Source organism: Bos indicus x Bos taurus, chromosome 4, assembly GCF_003369695.1.
Source record: "Bos indicus x Bos taurus breed Angus x Brahman F1 hybrid chromosome 4, Bos_hybrid_MaternalHap_v2.0, whole genome shotgun sequence".
Lineage (NCBI taxonomy): Eukaryota > Metazoa > Chordata > Mammalia > Artiodactyla > Bovidae > Bos > Bos indicus x Bos taurus.
The window spans coordinates 50,427,215-50,445,685 of record NC_040079.1 but is presented as its reverse complement, the minus strand read 5'-3'; the positions used below and the strand labels follow the sequence as shown (position 1 = coordinate 50,445,685).

At 37.2% G+C, this 18,471-nt stretch overlaps 1 protein-coding gene across 2 annotated transcripts in view; it reads left to right on the top strand.

The window, feature by feature from the left end:
* The window catches only part of SKAP2 (src kinase associated phosphoprotein 2), a 168,106-nt gene that overhangs the window by 138,620 nt on the left and 11,015 nt on the right, over positions 1–18,471 (top strand). Inside the window, exons 10-11 of one of the 2 annotated variants that reach the window (XM_027539379.1) lie at positions 6,083–6,160; positions 11,746–11,858. In XM_027539379.1, coding sequence (XP_027395180.1) covers positions 6,083–6,160; positions 11,746–11,858 — 191 coding nt within the window. The remainder of the gene's footprint in view (positions 1–6,082; positions 6,161–11,745; positions 11,859–18,471) is intronic. The other variant, XM_027539380.1, reaches the window with a different exon arrangement.

Genomic DNA, 18,471 nt, shown 5'->3' with positions numbered 1-18,471 from the left:
AATATTTCCATCAGGGTCTTTTCAAATGAGTCAGTTCTTCGCATCAGGTGGCCAAAGTATTGGAGTTTCAGCTTCAGCATCAGTCCTTCCAATGAATATTCAGGATTGATTTCCTTTAGGATTGACTGGTTTGATCTTGCAATGAAAGGGACTCTCAGGAGTCTTCTCCAACACCACAGTTCAAAAGCATCAATTCTTTGGCGCTCAGCTTTCTTTTTAGTCCAGCTCTCACATCCATACATGACTACTGGAAAAACCAAAGCTTTGCCTAGACAGACCTTTGTTGGCAAAATAATGTCTCTGCGTTTTAATATGCTGTCTAGGTTTGTCATAACTTTTCTTCCAAGGAGCAAGTGGTTTTTAATTTCATGGCTGCAGTCACCATCTGCAGTGATTTTGGAGCCCAAAATAATAAAGTCTGTTACTGTTTCCATTGTTCCTCCATCTATTCGCCGTGAAGTGATGGGACTGGATGCCATGATCTTAGTTTTCTGAATGCTGAGTTTTAAGCCAACCTTTTCACTCTCCTCTTTCACTTTCAACAAGAGGCTCTTTAGTTCTTCTTCTCTGTCTACTATAAGGGTAGTGTCATCTGCATATCTGAGGTTATTGTTATTTCTCTCGGAAATCTTGATTCCAGCTTGGGCTTCATCCAGCCCAGCATTTTTTAATAATGTACTCTGCATATAAGTTAAATAAGCACAAGGGGCTTCCCTTGTGACTCAGCTGGTAAAGAATCCTCCTGCAATGCGGGAGACCTGGGTTTGATCCCTGGGTTGGAAAGATCCCCTGGAGAAGGAAAAGATACCCACTCCAGCATTCTAAATATGTGAGTTGCCTTAGAGACCTTTACAAAGTATCAAATACTGTTCCTGGCTTTAGGGGCAGTTGAGTGTGTAGAATTTTAAAGGTTAGAAAGAAATGGGGAAGAGAATGGAAAAGATGCATGTTTGGGGCATCCCAACTTGAAATTCGGTTTCTAAATCATCACTGAGAGAACTGCTTAACCTAAGATGTACTTCAAATACGATGCTATGGTAGGAGAGAACCTACCCACTTATGTGAAAATGTTTTCCAAGTCTACAAGCAGCTAATATTCAAATGAAATTTTAGCAACAAAATATATCTATAAACTAAAGATTTTAATGAAAATCAAGGCAATGGTGCCATGGCTTAGAGCTGGGGCTTCAGTGACAGATGTGGAAGTTTAAATCCCGACTCTTGTTCTAACTGGTTGTGTGAACCTGGACAAGTTAATTAAGCTCTGTACATGTTGCTTTTGCATACATAAAGAGGATGAAAGTTCCTATTATTGCCTCATAGAATTGTTAGGAGGATTTAGTTACCTAATGGATATAAATGTATATAGTGTTTCCTGGTAGCTCAGACAGTAAAGAATCTGCCTGCAATGCAGGAGACCTGGGTTCGATCCCTGGGTCGGGAACATTCCCTGGAGAAGGGAATGGCAACCCATTCCAGTATTCTTGCCTGGGAACTCCCATGGACAGAGGAGCTTGCGGGCTATACAGTCCATGGGATCGCAAATTCAGACAGGGCTGAGCGACTAATTCAGAGGATGTCAATTTAACCTTCTTCTTCCTGGAAGATGTGATAGTATCAGTCTTTAGCCCTGCTGTGAACATCACACACCCTGTTTTGGTGCTGACAAATTGTCTTTAGCCTTTTTCAAGCAATGTCAGATAAACATGTCATTGGCTTATCACTTTTCTTTTTTGGTTATTTAACCTTAAAAGAGAACATTAGCAAGCCAGAAATAGCCCATTTTGTAAAAACTGCGTAGCTAGACAGATCTTTGATCCTTATTAGGGTAATAATCCATCTGTTATGGAAATAGATCAATTTGTAAATTAAATTGATTAATCTAGCAGAGAAAAAAAAGGGTCTTGACTTTTCCCACAGTAAGCATTTCCTTAAATGGTAGTCATCTTAAAACAGAGATTTGGGAAGACTCAGTTTTCTGCTATTCTTTCTTTTTTTGCTCAACTCAGAAAAAAGATTAAATATCTATCAAAAAAAAAAAGAGAGAGAGAGTAGAGTTCAAACTTTTAGATTCACTAGGGTCTGGTTGTTCCTGGAGGTCTCATATTTTTGACGGGGTTTAATGTTAAAACCTTTCAATGACTATCAGAACATTTTTACGCTTGATCTTAGCGAAAAGGCTGAGAAGCAATATCAGAATATTTTTAAGACTCATTGGTTAGTTTAGTAAATGTATAACTATGCTTGAGTTATCTTCTGCAATTAGTTTACTTTATTATTATTTTCATCCTGTCTTCTAACGATGTGTGGTTGGAATAATAACTTCACATGCTGAAGAGTTTTGTGCGGCAGCTGAGAGGCATGTAAATACAAGCTGCTTATTTGCAAGAAGCTTCCAGATTTGCAATATGATTGCTATGGAAACCACTTAATGAAAACCTTATAACCATCTGTGTGGTTTGATGGATTTTAGTGCATAGCTGAGCTGTTTTTGTTTACTGTTATTAAAATGTTGAATGGAATATATTAACCCACAAACATTGACTATTTGAGATATTAATTAGTATTGTATAATGACATTGTGCCTCAACCCCCAAATAAAATAGGTTTAATAATAAACCTAGATAAAACATGTATATATCTAATATATTGTAAAGTTGATTATAACCCAGAATTTGGTCACTTGTCCGTATATATTTTTTGGATTATGTGGAGAGTTTTGCTCTGTTAGTAAATTATTATAGTAGTAAGATTTATTTTCGTGATTTTGGAATCCATTTTTTTACTTGATATTTATTGAACATCTTCCTTGTACCAGATTCTATTCAAGATTCAGTCTGAGTTGTTTTTTTATAAGGTTAGAAAAGAACACACACACCCCAACTTTGATTTTGTTGTCTTTTACATGGAAACTGTACTGTTAGCCCAAGATAAAATGATTTGCTTGACTATTGTTAAAAAAAATTGACATATGAAACACAGAAGGCTCTGCCCTGAAGATATCAGCACTAGGTTTGAAAAGGAGAAAGGAAATGTTTTTAATGCACATCCTATCCTCTAAAATACTTCTTATTAAACATCTCACATGGATATCAATTTGGATACTTCACAGAAAATACTGATAGTTAAGTAAATATTTTGAATATCATTCTGATAATTTAAGAATACATTGTACACATTATAGACACATTTTAATAAAATAAGAACAGTTCTTAGTAGTAAATTCTAAATTCATTGACAACTTCGCCAAGAGCAGAGTTTTTCCCGTTTAATTATTGTAATTAGTTTTTATAATATCTTGACCCTAACTTTGGGTGGTGAGTCTAAATCCCATAGTGTCTTCTTAAGAGCCAGGATTAGTGCTTTCTATATTGATGTGGTTATAGCTTTTGACTTCAGGATAAGCACCCTTAGCTGTTTTTCAGTTTACTTCTTACTATTGAATTTGTGACCAAATTGGAAGAGAATGAGTACTGGGGAAAGAGAAAGTGTGAAAAGTACAGAAAGCCTTCTCCTTCACCTTAAAAACATGAATGATTTGTAAAATGAGATGCTTGGACTAAATAACTGTAAATGACCCTAAAACCTTTAAACGTTATATTAAATTTTATATTAAAATTTAAATTAATTTATTTAAATTAAAAATTTTATATTAAAACACCCTATAATCCATTTATGTTAGCTAGTTCTTCAGGTTTAGCATAAGTGAGGCAATTGTTAAAAAGAGACAGGATTTAATATTAGAGTTTTTATTAGGTCTTCTGTATACTCATTACTGTTTGACTGAACTATATTAAATTGACAATATTAGGTTTAAGTTAATACGTATAAGGTGCCAATGATTTCTAGCTGTTCCGTATTGGACCTTTCATTCTTTAGTTGGAATTGAGTTACAAAGATTTGAAACAGTTATAATTGTATAGTAGTAGCTCTCAAGCTTGATTTAAATGCTGGTTTTTATTTATCACCACTTTAAAATTTGCATGAGATGTCTCAATTCACATATGCATTCTTGATCTCTTTACCAAACTTTCCAGTCTCCCATGGGCTGCCCCGCCCCTATGTTAAATCTCTAGTGTCAGAAACACAACTCCTTGTGGTTTCCCCCCTCCCCGCCAGGCCAGGGGCACAACAGTTTATCTTGGCTATACTCTTTTTAGTAATGATGTTTCCATTTCTCAGTTAACTAAACTCAAACATGAGTCATCCTTGGTTGCTTGTTCTTTTCCCTTAGCCCTCCACATCCAGGCAGGCAGAGTTTGTCTATTCTAGTTCCTTCCCCTCTTGTAATCATCTCCGCTCCATATTCTCTGCCCCTCCAGTTCAGGACTGCTGCTGCTGCTGCTAAGTCGCTTTAGTCGTGTCCGACTCTGTGCGACCCCAGAGACGGCAGCCCACCAGGCTGCCCCGTCCCTGGGATTCTCCAGGCAAGCACACTGGAGTGGGTTGCCATTTCCTTCTCCAATACATGACAGTGAAAAGTGAAAGTGAAAAGTGAAAGGGAAGTCGCTCAGTTGTGTCTGACTCTTAGCGATCCCATGGACTTCAGCCTACCTGGCTCCTCCATCCATGGGATTTTCCAGGCAAGAGTACTGGAGTAGGGTGCCATTGCCTTCTCAATTCAGGACTAACTTCCTCAACTTCCCCTTTATCCAGACTGGGACTGGTCTCTCTCCGTGCCCCTTCTCTATGTTATCTGGGACAAGGAGATCAGATGGACATTGCTCAAGCAATTTCAGTCCTGCCCTTTCTCACTTCAGAAATTTGGGGGTGGGGTGGGGTGGTGTGGCAAGGGCTCTTATTCCTCACCAAACATGGAAACATCTGAAGTCCGTAGCTGAATGTTCATGAGTTTACAGCAGTTTTCCCAAACGACTACCATTGTCTCCTATCCTACTCTGCCTCTACAAGAACCACATTCTTTATCCAAAATGAATATGCCTGTGCCTTGTTCTTTTGTTCATGCCTCTCCCTCTGTCTGGTAGACCCTCTCTCTTACAAGTATTTAATGCTCAATGAAGATTTATTAGCTGAATTATTTAATAGTGATAATGACTATATTTGTATTTTTTGCATATTTTTCTTTAAAGTTTTGATTTTTCTTGAAATTGTGATTCTTTTTGAACCCAGTTTTTTTCCTTGACATGCCATTTTGTTCCTATGTCCTGCCTTAAATATTTCTAAATTTCATATAAATCTTTCAGTGAAGGAAGTGGTCGTGTGATAAATATTCCTGTGTGAGTTAAAGAATTAAATAGCCTACTGACTTTGTTTAAAACTCTTCTCATTTATATCATTTTCTTCCTCCTATAACTTGAAGAAGGAGTGTGGTGGGGGAGTGTAGAGATAATATAAGGATATATTTGAACATATCAGGATAAAGAATATGGACTTTGGAATCACATATCTAAATTTGAATAACAAACATTGAAAGTTTCTTTACCTTTTTGAGCCTCAATTTATTTCTCTGTAAAATAAGGATTTAAAATGGTTTATCTATAAAATCCTAACATCTGTTATAGTGTATGACACATAGTAGGTCCCGAGTCTAATTTGGGGGGAATTACCTTGAAGGATGAGGATCATTCTAGTATGTCTCTGTAAGTATCTGAAGTATCTGATACTCCATGAATGAGTTATAGGTTAACTATTTTATATCACACATTTTCTCTGTTCTGTTGATGTTTTAGGGACAGTGATTTTATTCTGTGTGGTATTCATGCCACAGTATAATGTGGTCAATCCATATAATGCTGGGTATCATTTTACTGGATTTTTAGGGCTTTTCTGGATTTAAGATTGTTCCAGATGAATTTCTGAGAGCATTTAAAACAAAATATGTGAAACGTTAGTACATACCTTAAATTTTATCAAGTCAACTGGTCAGGTTGCTATTTGGATATAGCTATAGGTTCATTTATTCAGCTTTAGATTATTGAAAAAGGAATGTGGATGTTGAGTGGTTTCCTTCTTTGAAAAGGAATATTTATGTGTTATAAATTTTTAGTTTTGCTCTTAAGATGGGGTGAGTACTGCGTTGTTCGTACTGGACTTCAGTGTTCCATTTGTTGTTTATTTACAGAAGAGGAGGAGGACGGAGCTCTGGTGAAAGTGGAGGGACAAAGGAAGATGAGTCAGGACAGTGTTCACCACACCACAGGTAATGAGCTGGTGGGAAAAGCTTATTTTGGTCTTGTTCACTTTCCTTTTCATCACTTTCTCCCTACTCTAAAGATGTGTCCTCAGCTCCCTGCAGTTGGGTCCTTGGGTCTGGATCTCTTATGGCTGATAAGCTGCTTAGACCCATTTAGGATGCATGAAAACCACTTGAGAAGGATTTATAAAGTAAGCCAATTTATACAAGGTATTCCTTCCTGAATTACTTTGTAATGACTCAATTAGCTTTCATTTCTGCACAAAGGAGGTTTAGTTGCATAAATTAGCTTATCATCATTGAGGAAGTGTCACTGCTAAAGGACAGTTTATAGATACAACATGCAGTTGCTGTCAAACCTATAAGAATGTAATATAGACATCTGTGTATACTTTGTGCTTGAGCAGAACAGACTTCTGCCATTCAGAGACTAACAGGGGACAACAAGTAGCCCAGGGGACTAGCAATGTAGACATCTCTGAAAAGGTCAACTTGACACAGGCTCTGACAATCGACCCACAGCTCTGTCTTCTTTGATAAAAATCAGATAAACTTAAGACCGCTAATTGATCTGCAGCCTGTTTAAATGTTGGCCATGCATATCTTCATTGCATATGATTAACACAGAAAGCAAATGAATTGGGTAAGAAATGCCAGAGTCCAGTGACAGCAGCTTAAAAATGGGAAAAGGACACTGGTGGCCTAGAAGGCTAGGAAGGATATTCCACTTATCCATTTCCACTTGGCACATGGCCCCAAGTGCTAATTATGACTGAGACTGGAAAAATAGCTATATATGCTCTGTACAGAATCACATGATGCAAGCAAGTTTTCTTGCTGGTTGTTATTTCCAAATAGCAGGAGATAAACCATATCTGTAGTGCAGGCATGGGGTTAGTTTTGATAAATCAGCAATTATTTTACACGGAAAGAAGAGAAGGACTGCCTTCTTATCAGGACTTTACACCTCTTCATAGCCACATGTCAGCTGGGGCAAGGTCTGCCATATCATCCCATGTCCTGCAAAGAGCTATAGATGGGGGTCGCCTCCCCTTGCTGATATGGCCATACATCACTCTTTCAAGCTGTCAGGGGCAGGGTGGACAAGAAGTGTGTGTTCAGGAAGTAGCTTTCCAGAGTCCTTCCTACTGTGACATGTGGAAAGGAAACAGAGGCCTGACTTCCGGACCTGGACAGGAAAGCAGGAACAGGTTGGTGCAAGAGGTTTGGGTGTGCTTTTTTCAGAAAGGAAGTGAGGACGAAGTCATTAGATGTGAGTCCTCTGTTCCTGCAAAATGCAGCTATAAACACCATGTCTGAGCAAAACCTTGAGGACGACATTCAATGGCAGTGGAAGTACATATGTTTTGTTATCATGAAGCTTCTGCTAAAAGCATGTCATTTTCTTTTTTAAATTTCAGTGTAGGTGTGGAAACTGGACACATACAGATATTCTTCCCATAAATATAGTGTTTTGGTTTAAAGCAATTGCATTTTTCAAAAATCCTTTTAAAGTAACTCTCTCCCAAATTTTTGCCTTTGAGGGAAGGAAAAACAAATCAGTTTTTCCTCAAAGGAATGCAATAAGGAGATCTAGCTTTTCATGCAATAGCCATAAAGCACTGCAATAATTCTTATCTTTAGTGACACGAAATTCTTTTCAAGCAACAGTTTTAATGCTTTTGCATAGCAGTGACCTTTGCTCTCCGCAGGCTGTCAAAGATGTAACACTAGAAGTTTGTTTGCTGTGCAGGGCAGTGAGTTGACAAGGGTATTACTATCTTGCTGAGCATCACATGATGTGAACTTCTAACCTTACTCAAGAATGTTATATATTTTTCACATTGACTGATTTTAGTAAAAAAAAAAAAAATTTTTTTTCAGACTAATGTGAAATATGTATGCAAAAACAGAATTAATCTTATATTTCTTACAAGTTCTTTTCATGCTTAAGCTTATAGAGCTTGCATATATTTTTATATATATGAAAAAAAGATTCCGTGTGATTTTTTGAACTTTGTATAATATGCTTATTTCTCTAAAATAGTTTTTAAACCTTTAACACTACTCAAGAAGACATTCTTCATTATCTATCATTGTGTGTTTCATCTATTGTCATCATGTTTTTAAAATCTTTTCATTTTTGCAAAACTAAATATCTTCAACATTTAGCTTATACTTTCATAACAGTTCTGTTTTTATTGCCCACTGTTCTGTTTTTGCTAGTTTAACTTACAAGTGCAAGTACATTGTTTAAATCTTTCACAAGCTGGCTAGTTTAGAATGTTATTTTCTTTCTTTACCTTCTTTTAACCATATATGCCTCTCAGGACAAGAAACATAAGGAGATGATTATTTTTGGTAATTTTGAAGATGTCGGTCATGACGTGGATAGAATAGGAAAACTAATTTAGAATATAAAAATTAATATATGCAGTAAAAACAACTAAACAGATTTAAGTTGTATTCAGAAAGGAAGCTTATTGATGGCTTATGACATTGTACTCCATTCCATTTTTTGTTGTTGTTTGTAAAAACACATCTCACATGGGTTATTTTTTCAGTGTATAAGTGGTGTTAACCTTTGTGAACCCACAGTGCTTCCAAGGATATCGATGTGCGGTTTTTTGTTTATGTTTAGCCACACTTAAAATTTAGAATAGTAGGCAGAAACCAACACGATGTTGTAAAGCAGTTATCCTCCAATTAAAAATAAATAAATTATAAAAAGAAAAAAATGCACTGACAAGGAAATGAATAAAAATCTAGTACAGAAAAAAAAATTAGAAAAGTAAACCGGAGGAGCTTGCTGCTCTCTAAGGAACAAGATAGTTCTTAATTTTTATGTCTAGAATTTATACTAAGAATTTTGACATTGCTTTCTTAAAGAGACTAAGGCTAATTAACATACACTGCCAGGTTTTCTCCCCAGTTGTGATTCTTCTACATCATAACTAATATTGCATGCTGAAATAGAAAGAATAGTCAATTGTGTGTACATGTAGCCACGTGAAATAAACAACTTATTATTCTTTAACAGAGCTCGCATATGGGACATAATAATGAGGTTGGTCTTTGGATAACATCATCATCAAGATGGCAGAAAGCAAAGTAGAAAATGCCTCTTGTTCCCAGGATTGCCAGATCGCTGGCTCTGTTGCCTCTTTACAGCAGTGAGATTTAATGAAATGCCCATGATGCACATCTCGGGAGCAATGCATCTTGCTCATGGTGGGGGTCTCTCTTCCCCTCCTGCGCTCCTGTAACTCCCATTAGTGTTAATGAGGGTTTCACCAAGTGCATCGAGGGGAAGAAAGACCCCAAAGTGATCAGGATTATGTGTTAGAAATCACCATATACTTTTTTTTTCTCCTCCTCCCCACCACCCTACCTTTTGAAAATCTCCTGAATGAAAAACTGTTCTGAGAGAATCTGAAAAAGGAAAAGAGCAGGCAGCAGGCTGAACAGCTGAAGAACCCACTGGGATGCTCCAGCTAAGCCAGAACTTCTCTTGTTTTTAGCCCAAGTTTCCTTTCTTCAACCTTTTGGGGTTGAGCCTAAGGCTGAGCAGCATGGGGAACACACAGGAGCCTCCATAGGGGTAACCAGCTATTTAGATCCTTTTACCTCCTGGCCAGTGGCTGTCGGGGAGGGCCTCCCCTGTGAGATGATGTCATCCTCTCTTTGCTCTAATTCCTTGACTTCTAAACTGACACTGACGGACTGCACGGGGCGCAACATTTGACCCAGTTAGCAGTTGATTTAATCTGACTAGAATGTTTCAACTTCTAAATCCCTATTTGTCTAAATAAGTGGTTTTTAAAGGAAATCAGTCACTTTATTATTAAGTAATTTTTTTCTAAAAAAATTTTGACAATGTTTAAAGTGATCTGTCCAGCCAGAGTGCCCTCTAGTGTCCATTCACAGAATTTCCTTAATACATGCTTTGAGGGGAAAAATGTAATAAGGGTGGCCACAGAGCGTTCTTAGTTCTTGGTTGGATTCCCGGGCATGTGTACGCCCCTGCTGGCTTCAGTGATGAGTGCCCACATGCAAGAGCGAAGTCAATAAGGTGTCTGTCTCTCTGTCTCCCTCCTTCCTTCTCTCCCACCTTTGCTTTTCCCCTTTTTTTAATCCTTAGAAAATAAGGGAAAAAATTTAATAATAGAATTTTTTCTGGTTGTATATTCTGGTCCTTATTTATAATATAAATATAATGGAAAAGTAGTGTATTATTTCCTAAATAGACTCTGTATTATTCAGATTTTCTTTTGGGCTTAAAAAAAAGTTTCAGATACTAAAAAGAATTTTTTAAATTTCTAATAAACCTAAGACTTTGTGTAAATCACAAACTATGTGTAATAAGATGAATGTCTTCATGACACGCTAATATGACCAACTGTGTTGGAATTGCCAAGCAGCCTGATACTTGAGAGTCATATAACAAAACTAAGATGACAACCCCGATCCACCATGCATCTCTATAGTTATCCCCTCAGAATTCAAAGATGACATTCCAGTGATGGAAGTTGTCAGCACGTGTATGTTCTGCCTGGTTAGTGAATACACGGACATCTTATTGATATTACTTGCATTCTTTTTGCATTAACTCATCAAAACTCAATTATCATGAAATTAAAAACAGGAAACAGTTCTCAGTGTAACAAAAGCAGCCAGTGTATTTAACTCTGTGCTGTTTCAGGCAACCCACATTGTATAAGTGACAAAGCATTTATTACCCAGTTTATTGTGGTATTACAGAATGGAGAGCGCTAAATAATCAATCAGTTAATGGTCTGTATGGCAGTTTGAGCACATCACATCCATTGTGCTTATGCTGTGAGAAGGATGAGCTGATAACTCCAGTGTATGTTGCATGTTTATTCAGAGTCTAATGTCCTAAACTAGGGCTGACAGAAATCTTGAAAAATGCACCTTCAGCACTGGCAATTTCAAAGTTGCTAAAATAGTTTGGAAACAACTTTGAGAGGCTTTGGATACAAAAGTCCTCAAAGATAAGAGCGGGAATTATCTGTTAGATTACTTTCAGTTTATTCTCTTCCTTTAACTAGCTTTGCATTTTAAAAAACTTAAAAAAATTTTTTTGTGTGTTATCTTGTTTGTTTATGTTTATATCTTATCTCCTTTATGCCCAGTGCTTATTTCTGCAGTTTCAGTACCAGTTCTGTCCAGTGCTTATTTCACAGCCTGTTTATCATATCTCATGCATATTGCTTATTATGCAGGGAGGCTGACTTACCTTCAAAACATGTTGCAGGTGGGCTTAGGTTTGTTATAGAAAATAAGTGGGAAGTAACTTTGTTTGAAGAAACTTACTGCAGTTGCAAGTTTTAGGTAAGAACAAGAGAGGGAGAGAGGAAAAAAGAGACATTCAAAATAGATCTTTTTGAAAAGGGTCCTTAGATGAGAGCAAGAAGTAGAATTCTTGTGTGGATGTAATGAAGTGTTCTTTTAATGAGGACAGATTTTTTTTTTAAGACGGTTTTGGCCCTTTAACTACTATTGGTTCATTTAAAAATGAGGGCCCATTACAGGAAAATTAACTCTTGTTTTCTCTTTCTTCTTCCCAGGAGATAAAAGCACCGATTATGCTAATTTTTACCAGGGTTTGTGGGACTGCACAGGAGCTCTTTCTGATGAATTGTCATTTAAACGTGGTGATGTGATTTACATTCTTAGCAAGGTAAGCAGATGCACCAGTATGACAACTGTAAAGGGTGGAAAGGGTGAATTTTATCCATTTGGATCGAGGACACTGGGGAAAAATGCCAACTGGAATTCTTCTAGATCCGTGTTAACAATTGGGAGTTCACCATAATTAATTATTTTGTCAAGTGAAATATAATCAAATTTTAAACACAATCAGATAACAGGATTCAACTTAACAGTGTGTTTACCTATCACTTCAGCTTTTGGCTCCCATCCACATACTGCCTTCTCCAGAAACAATATACTTATGTGAAAGTTAACATTGTAAGGTATTAGGTTATTTATTATGTCTTCCTTTCCTCTTCCTTTTTATTCTTCTGTGTGCTTATTCTGATTTTGTCTGCCATTCACTACTGGAAACACTGTTTATAGAACAAGTTTTTCATCTTTATGTAAATACATTGGGTGTTCCGACAATTTAAAAGCAATACTCTTCTATTCAGACAGGTGTAGGTAATTTTTTTAAGTTTAGCATAATTGTATTTGTAAACATAATAGCAAAGTGTATTGCTATGAACTCATCCTCCTGTATTAAAAAAAATCATTGTTTCTGCCTCTTAAGATACTAGATTATTCAAAATCTTTCTGTCCTTAGATCTATCTAAAAGTCGAGGTTCTTACTTGATTACACTTCTCAAGACATGTGTGAGTTCCTTTAGTTTTCATGTTTTAACTTTGCCTGCTATAATATGGGGATTAAAAATCTCTCTCCTCAGTCTGCTTCATGAGGCCACTTTAGAAACAAACAGTATATAAAAACTATTTAAATATAGGTAGAGAAACATTACATAAATTTTAAGTTTAGAAGTTTAGTGTTCTTTGTTGATTCAGTTCAGTTCAGTCTCTCAGTCGTGTCTGACTCTTTGCGACCCCATGAACCGCAGCACGCCATGCCTCCCTGTCCATCACCAACTCCAGGAGCTTACTCAAACTCATGTCCATTGAGTCAGTGATGCCATCCAACCATCTCATCCTCTTTTGTCCCCTTCTCCTCCTGCCCTCAATCTTTGCCAGCACCAGGGTCTTTTCAAATGAGTCAGCTCTTCGCATGAGGTGGCCAAAGTATTAGAGTTTCAGCTTCAACATCAGTCCCTATTAGAGAAATATTTTTAACCTTTCGGCAAGGTAGTATGACTTATTAAATACACAAGAGAATTTGGAAATAAGATCACTTATTGAATTTAAACACTGGTTGACTGGTGTGTAAAATCATACACAGAGAATCATAGAACATTTGAGTGAGAGACCTTTGGGCTCGTCTGTCTATCCTCGGTTTCACAGATAAGTGAACTTGTGTCAAGAAAGTGCCAGAGCCAGTCCTTTAACCAGGCATCTTGACTCCCAGACCAGGGCTTTCTGCTCTTGTTTTTTTTATAGTGCTTTTATCAATCTTCCTACCTTTTCCCCTCTCTTCTCCCCCACTCGCCTTCTTTCCTTACTTGTATTTAATTTGTAACCATCATAAAGTACCTAAAATATGCAAGGGCCCATTCTAGGCAGGAATTCAAAAGAAATGAGATATAAACACTTATAGATTACTGGATGAAAATAGTAAGTAAATATAGTCCGCTGTGATCATTGTTAATTCAGGTGCTCAAGTAAGACCTGTTCCTTATTTCTCATAGTCCTCCGCTCATTAATGTAAGTTTTTTGTTTTTTTAGAAGGATACTTTCAGTTCTTAGAAGCTATAAACAGCCATGTCACAACCGTTGGACTAAGCCTACTACAGAGCATTCAATAGTCCTGTGTTAAAAAATCACAGCTTTTTGAGTCAGTTACTTAATATAGAAAGCAAACTGATTAGTTTCAGTTCTTGACAAGAAACTTTCTTGGAATCATTCCTCAAATTTACTTAGCTCACAGTTTCTTTCACCAGTTTAGCTGCATAAAATTCAATTGTGTGTAAAATTGCATATAAAATTAAAAGGTTGATTAGCTTCCACTCGGAATTTCAGACTATAGGGATAAATGGCATGCAGCCATTATATGTGTGTGGTAAAATATGAAACTTACAAAGCCCATCTGGGTTTGTTCCTGAAGCTTTCTTATGAACCAAGTTGTCTTTGTTGCTGAAAGCCTCAGAGTACCAGCCTCTGGGACAGGCTGTGAAGCAAGCGCCCCGGTAGGCTTGTCTTATTTCTGCCATTGCCTCAGAAAATCATTTTCTGTGAAGGTAAATTGAAAGTACAGTTATGGGTGTGTATCATATATGTAGGATTCTGGGGGAAGTAATTCCTTTTCTCCCAAACCCGTTCTGTGGAGATGGTAATTTCAGGTAGTGCTAGTGGTGACGAGCCTGCCTGCCAATGCAGGAGACGTAAGAGACGCAGTTTCCATCCCTGGGTTGGGAAGACTCCCCTGGAGGAGGACACAGCAACCCACTCCAGTATTCTTGCCTGGAGAATCCTGTGGACAGAGGAGCCTGGTGGGCTACAGTCCATAGGGTCGCACAGAGTTGGACACAACTGAAGCGACTTAGCACACACACGCATGCACGTCGTAAAGTTAAGTTAAATGGTTAAAGTCTGGCTCATAAGAATATTGTTGTTGTTGTTCAGTTGCTCAGTTGTGTCCGATTCTTTGTGACCCCATGGACTGCAGCGCTCCAGGCTTCCCTGTCCTTCACTGTCTCCTGGAGTTTGCTCAAAGTCATGCATAGGGAGAATAGTCTCCCATCTAAAATTTCTAAATGCTGTTATTTGGGCTGACCAAAAATACTTCCTTTATCAACCTTTCACATGGTTTAAAGTTCCACTGTCAGCATTTCCTGAGATGCCTTCTGGAGGTGGGCATTTTTTTCTGGAACTCATTTTGCTTTTTGAAAGAAGAGACAAGACTTTTAGCTAGCACATTGTCACCATTGGCTGGATGAGTAAATACCCATATTTACCCAGCTGTGGACCTAGTAGAATCAACCAGGTTGGTCTTAGTGAGGGTGAAAGAAAGGACACTGAGCTTTCTCTCAGTGGAATTTGAACACATTCAGGGCTTTTAATGAGCATCTTAGCTATTTGTTGTCAGGTTGCTTTGAGGTTCAGGATATATTTGTGAAGACTTTTACTTCCCCATTTGGCTTGGGGTGAGTTCAGATAGGAACCTCTGCTGATTCTCTAATTTTATATTTGCTTTGTCTTCCAGGTTTTATCAAAATTCTGGCAAACGTAGACCATAATTTAATATCATAAATTTGTTTAATACGTGAATGATGACAGCAGTCTGTGTGCTGAGTATCATTATAAATTCAGATCTCAAGGTCCTTAGGAGAGAGAAAACATTGCTCAAAAGGACTTGTTTCTAGATCAAGGTGGAGCTGATGCTATGTATTAATAGATTTTTTTTTAAAGTACAGTAGATAATACAAATCACTAGCATTATTATATACCTAGAAATTTGTTTAATCTTTCTCAGAGTTGTATTTAGATTTCTTGGTGATGAAATGAAATTTTACTATTTAAATTTCTTTTTTACACCATCTAGTGGCTCAGAATGAGTGGTGCAGGTAATTGCAGCTAATGTGCACAAGCAAAATGATGTCATAAATCCCACTTTAAATCTAGCTATGGGTTATTACTTTCCTATCTCATGTCAGTAAAGTATAAGCATTAATCATGAAAATTCTTTTCATCATTCTGAATTAAATGTAAAAATTGTATACTTAAGGAAGAATGCATTTTAAGGAGTCTAACAATATTTATAGAGACATAAAAAATGTGTACTTAGTTAAAAAAATTAGTTCCATGACTTGTCTAATAAAAAATATCATTTAAAAGATTTCAAAGAAATACAAGTTGCTTTCTATAATTAACTGATCTATAGTTTGCAGTATATAATTATCATTGATTTGACTTACCTTCTGGAAAATTGTCAGTTCTGAAAACAGTCTTTTAAAAAAGGCACACAAGATAGTTTAAGAAAAGATTCATTCTTTTCAATATAAATATTTAGGCAAATCAAGAAATAAAATGGCATGTACTATAATAAAGAGTATTTTAATTTTGTAAATGTAATGACAAAACAATTTAGCTAGTTTGACAATCAGGCTTGCTTTATTAAAATTCTCTAATATAGTTTGATTTTAAAATTCAGCCTTTTCGGGTTTTTTTTTTTCCTGTTACTGCAAGGAAGCCTCGATGGGGTGTTTGCTGTGGGTGATTTATTTATTTCAAGCCTCTTTTGAGACTTATACAAATCTTAGCTTTCTTTCTTTTTTTCTTCTGGTGAAAATCAAATGTTACAATAAAGAAGGAAGAGAAGGCAGATACTCTGCCCTTCCCCCTTCCCTTTTTAACATTTTCCAATTAGTAGCTGTCACGTGACCCCTGGCTGAGCCAGCCCTCCTTCAAAGTGCCTGGCATTTTCTTAGTTTTAACCTTTTAACCTCACTAATAATAAATTCAAATACTGCTTGCCTAAAAATACAAGACTGTAACTTATTGCTTACAGTTCTTTTCATATAACATCACTGCTGGTTTTTTTAATGTGTTAAAACATTTTATATACTTCGGTAGTTCAGTGGAGATTTTGAAATCTTTTTCCCTCCTCCCTAAAGTGAAAGATATTTATAGGGATGAATGAAAGTGAAATATGTAATTTTTATGAGATGGTTAGGTAGCATGACCAACTCAATGGACATGAACTTGAGCAAACTCTGGGAGATAGTGGAGGACAAGGAGCCTGGTGTGCTATAGTCCGTGGGGTCGCAAAGAGTAGGACACGACTTAGCGACTGAACAACAGTGACAACTGCCTTGTTAGTGAAGTTATTCTGAAACACAAAGCCTAGTTTCAGATTTATTAGATGGGGAAAATGATATTAGAGGTTGAAAATCTTTTTATTTTTTATTATTTTTATGAATCAGTTTGTTTAAAATTGTGCTAAATCCTTCTACTGGTTTGCATTTCAATTTTGTTATCACCTTAAATAAATATAATATCATAACTAAGTTTTATCCTAAAATTGTATTTATATATAAAGTTTTATAATTTTGATAGCAGGATCCAGGTTACATAGCTGTAGGCATATTCCATAGCCCTGCATACCTCTTGGATTATGTTAGTCTACTTGCTGTTCTGGATTTACATTGCTATTAGTTTATCTTTCAATCTGTACACTCACCAGTAAATTGCTAACCACATTCCTATTCTTACTTTTAAGGCAATAAATTACTTTTGGAGACTTAGTGACAGAAGAGCTATGAAAGAGGCATGCTGCTTTGTCTGCTGTTAACAGAAAAATAAAGAGAGTTAAGAATCCTGGAATATTTCATCTTGTTTACGACACATGTGACTTGGGCTTTTTGAGACATTTTTTATTAAGTCAAAAACAGGAAATGTAGGTTGTCAGTGTTCACTAGTATACAGTAAAAGGGCGTTTTTTAGAGTTTCAGGCATTGCCTTCCTATGACTTTTTCCAGTGATTAGTGAATTGTAACTGTCACTGATCATTTGCTTTGCATTGTGAAAATGTAAAGATTCTGTTACTAGGGCTATTTTGGCTTTAGACGTACCAGAAAAATAAGTAAAATGAAAGTCTTGCTGAGTTCTACTGGCAGAGGGAAATGCAGTTACTCTTTGGCATTCTTACTTTTTTCTTTTGTGACTGTCTGACCCGGTATGCCATAAATAGCAAACTCCTGCAGAAGAGTAACTAGGACATCTCAGTATAGGATATCCGTGGTGATATTGAGCTAGTTCCCCAAACATTATCTGTCAAAGAGTAACTAGGACATCTCAATATAGGATATACGTGGTGATATTGAGCTAGCCCCCCAAATGTTATCTTGTCTTACAGTCTTTGGGGAAGGAGGAGAACTATTTGTACGTGTTGCTGGTTGTTTGGATCTGATGGCATTTCGTGTCTGTGCTGTCCATCTGGGCATCTTGTGGACTGGGGTACCATGCTGTCTCATGGGCAGGCCCAGCTCTCCCTAGTGATGATCAGCAGTGTATGGAAACACACTACATCAGAAGATGTTCTCATTCCACTCATGTGGCTCCTCTTGTTACCCACTTGCAAAAACCATGCTCTAGTATTTCCTGATGTTCTCTTATCCTTCATTCCAGGAAAATGTTGACAGATGAAAGGGAAAGGTGCCTACAGGAGGCAGGCCATCAGGCCCCAGTAGTGGTTTGAGGGGTAAAGGAGAAACCAGAGGGCCATGTCAGAGAGGCAGGGTACCCAGAGATGGCAGTGGAGGGGCTGTCGTGGTTTAATTCTGCATGGAGTAAGCAAAGGCTTTTCAGGAACAAAACAGAACAACAGTAAAGCAAAGTACCATGTTGTTAATTAAAAAATAAAAAAACTTAAATGGAAAAATCCATGATTTGTTATACACTTCTGCTCTCTGCACACAAAAAAATCAAGAGCCCACTCAGTGTCTATATGGCACACTCTTACTCTTTGAGATGTCTCCCACCTTACCCCTTTAAAGGTCAGATTCCCTTTGGAACAGCCCATAGTAATCAGGTTGCCTTATGTGTGCTGTGCTCAGTCGTGTCCGACTCTTTGTAACCCCATCGACTATAGTCCACCAGGCTCCTCTGTCCATGAGGGATCTCCAGGCAAGAATACTACAGTGGGTTGCCAT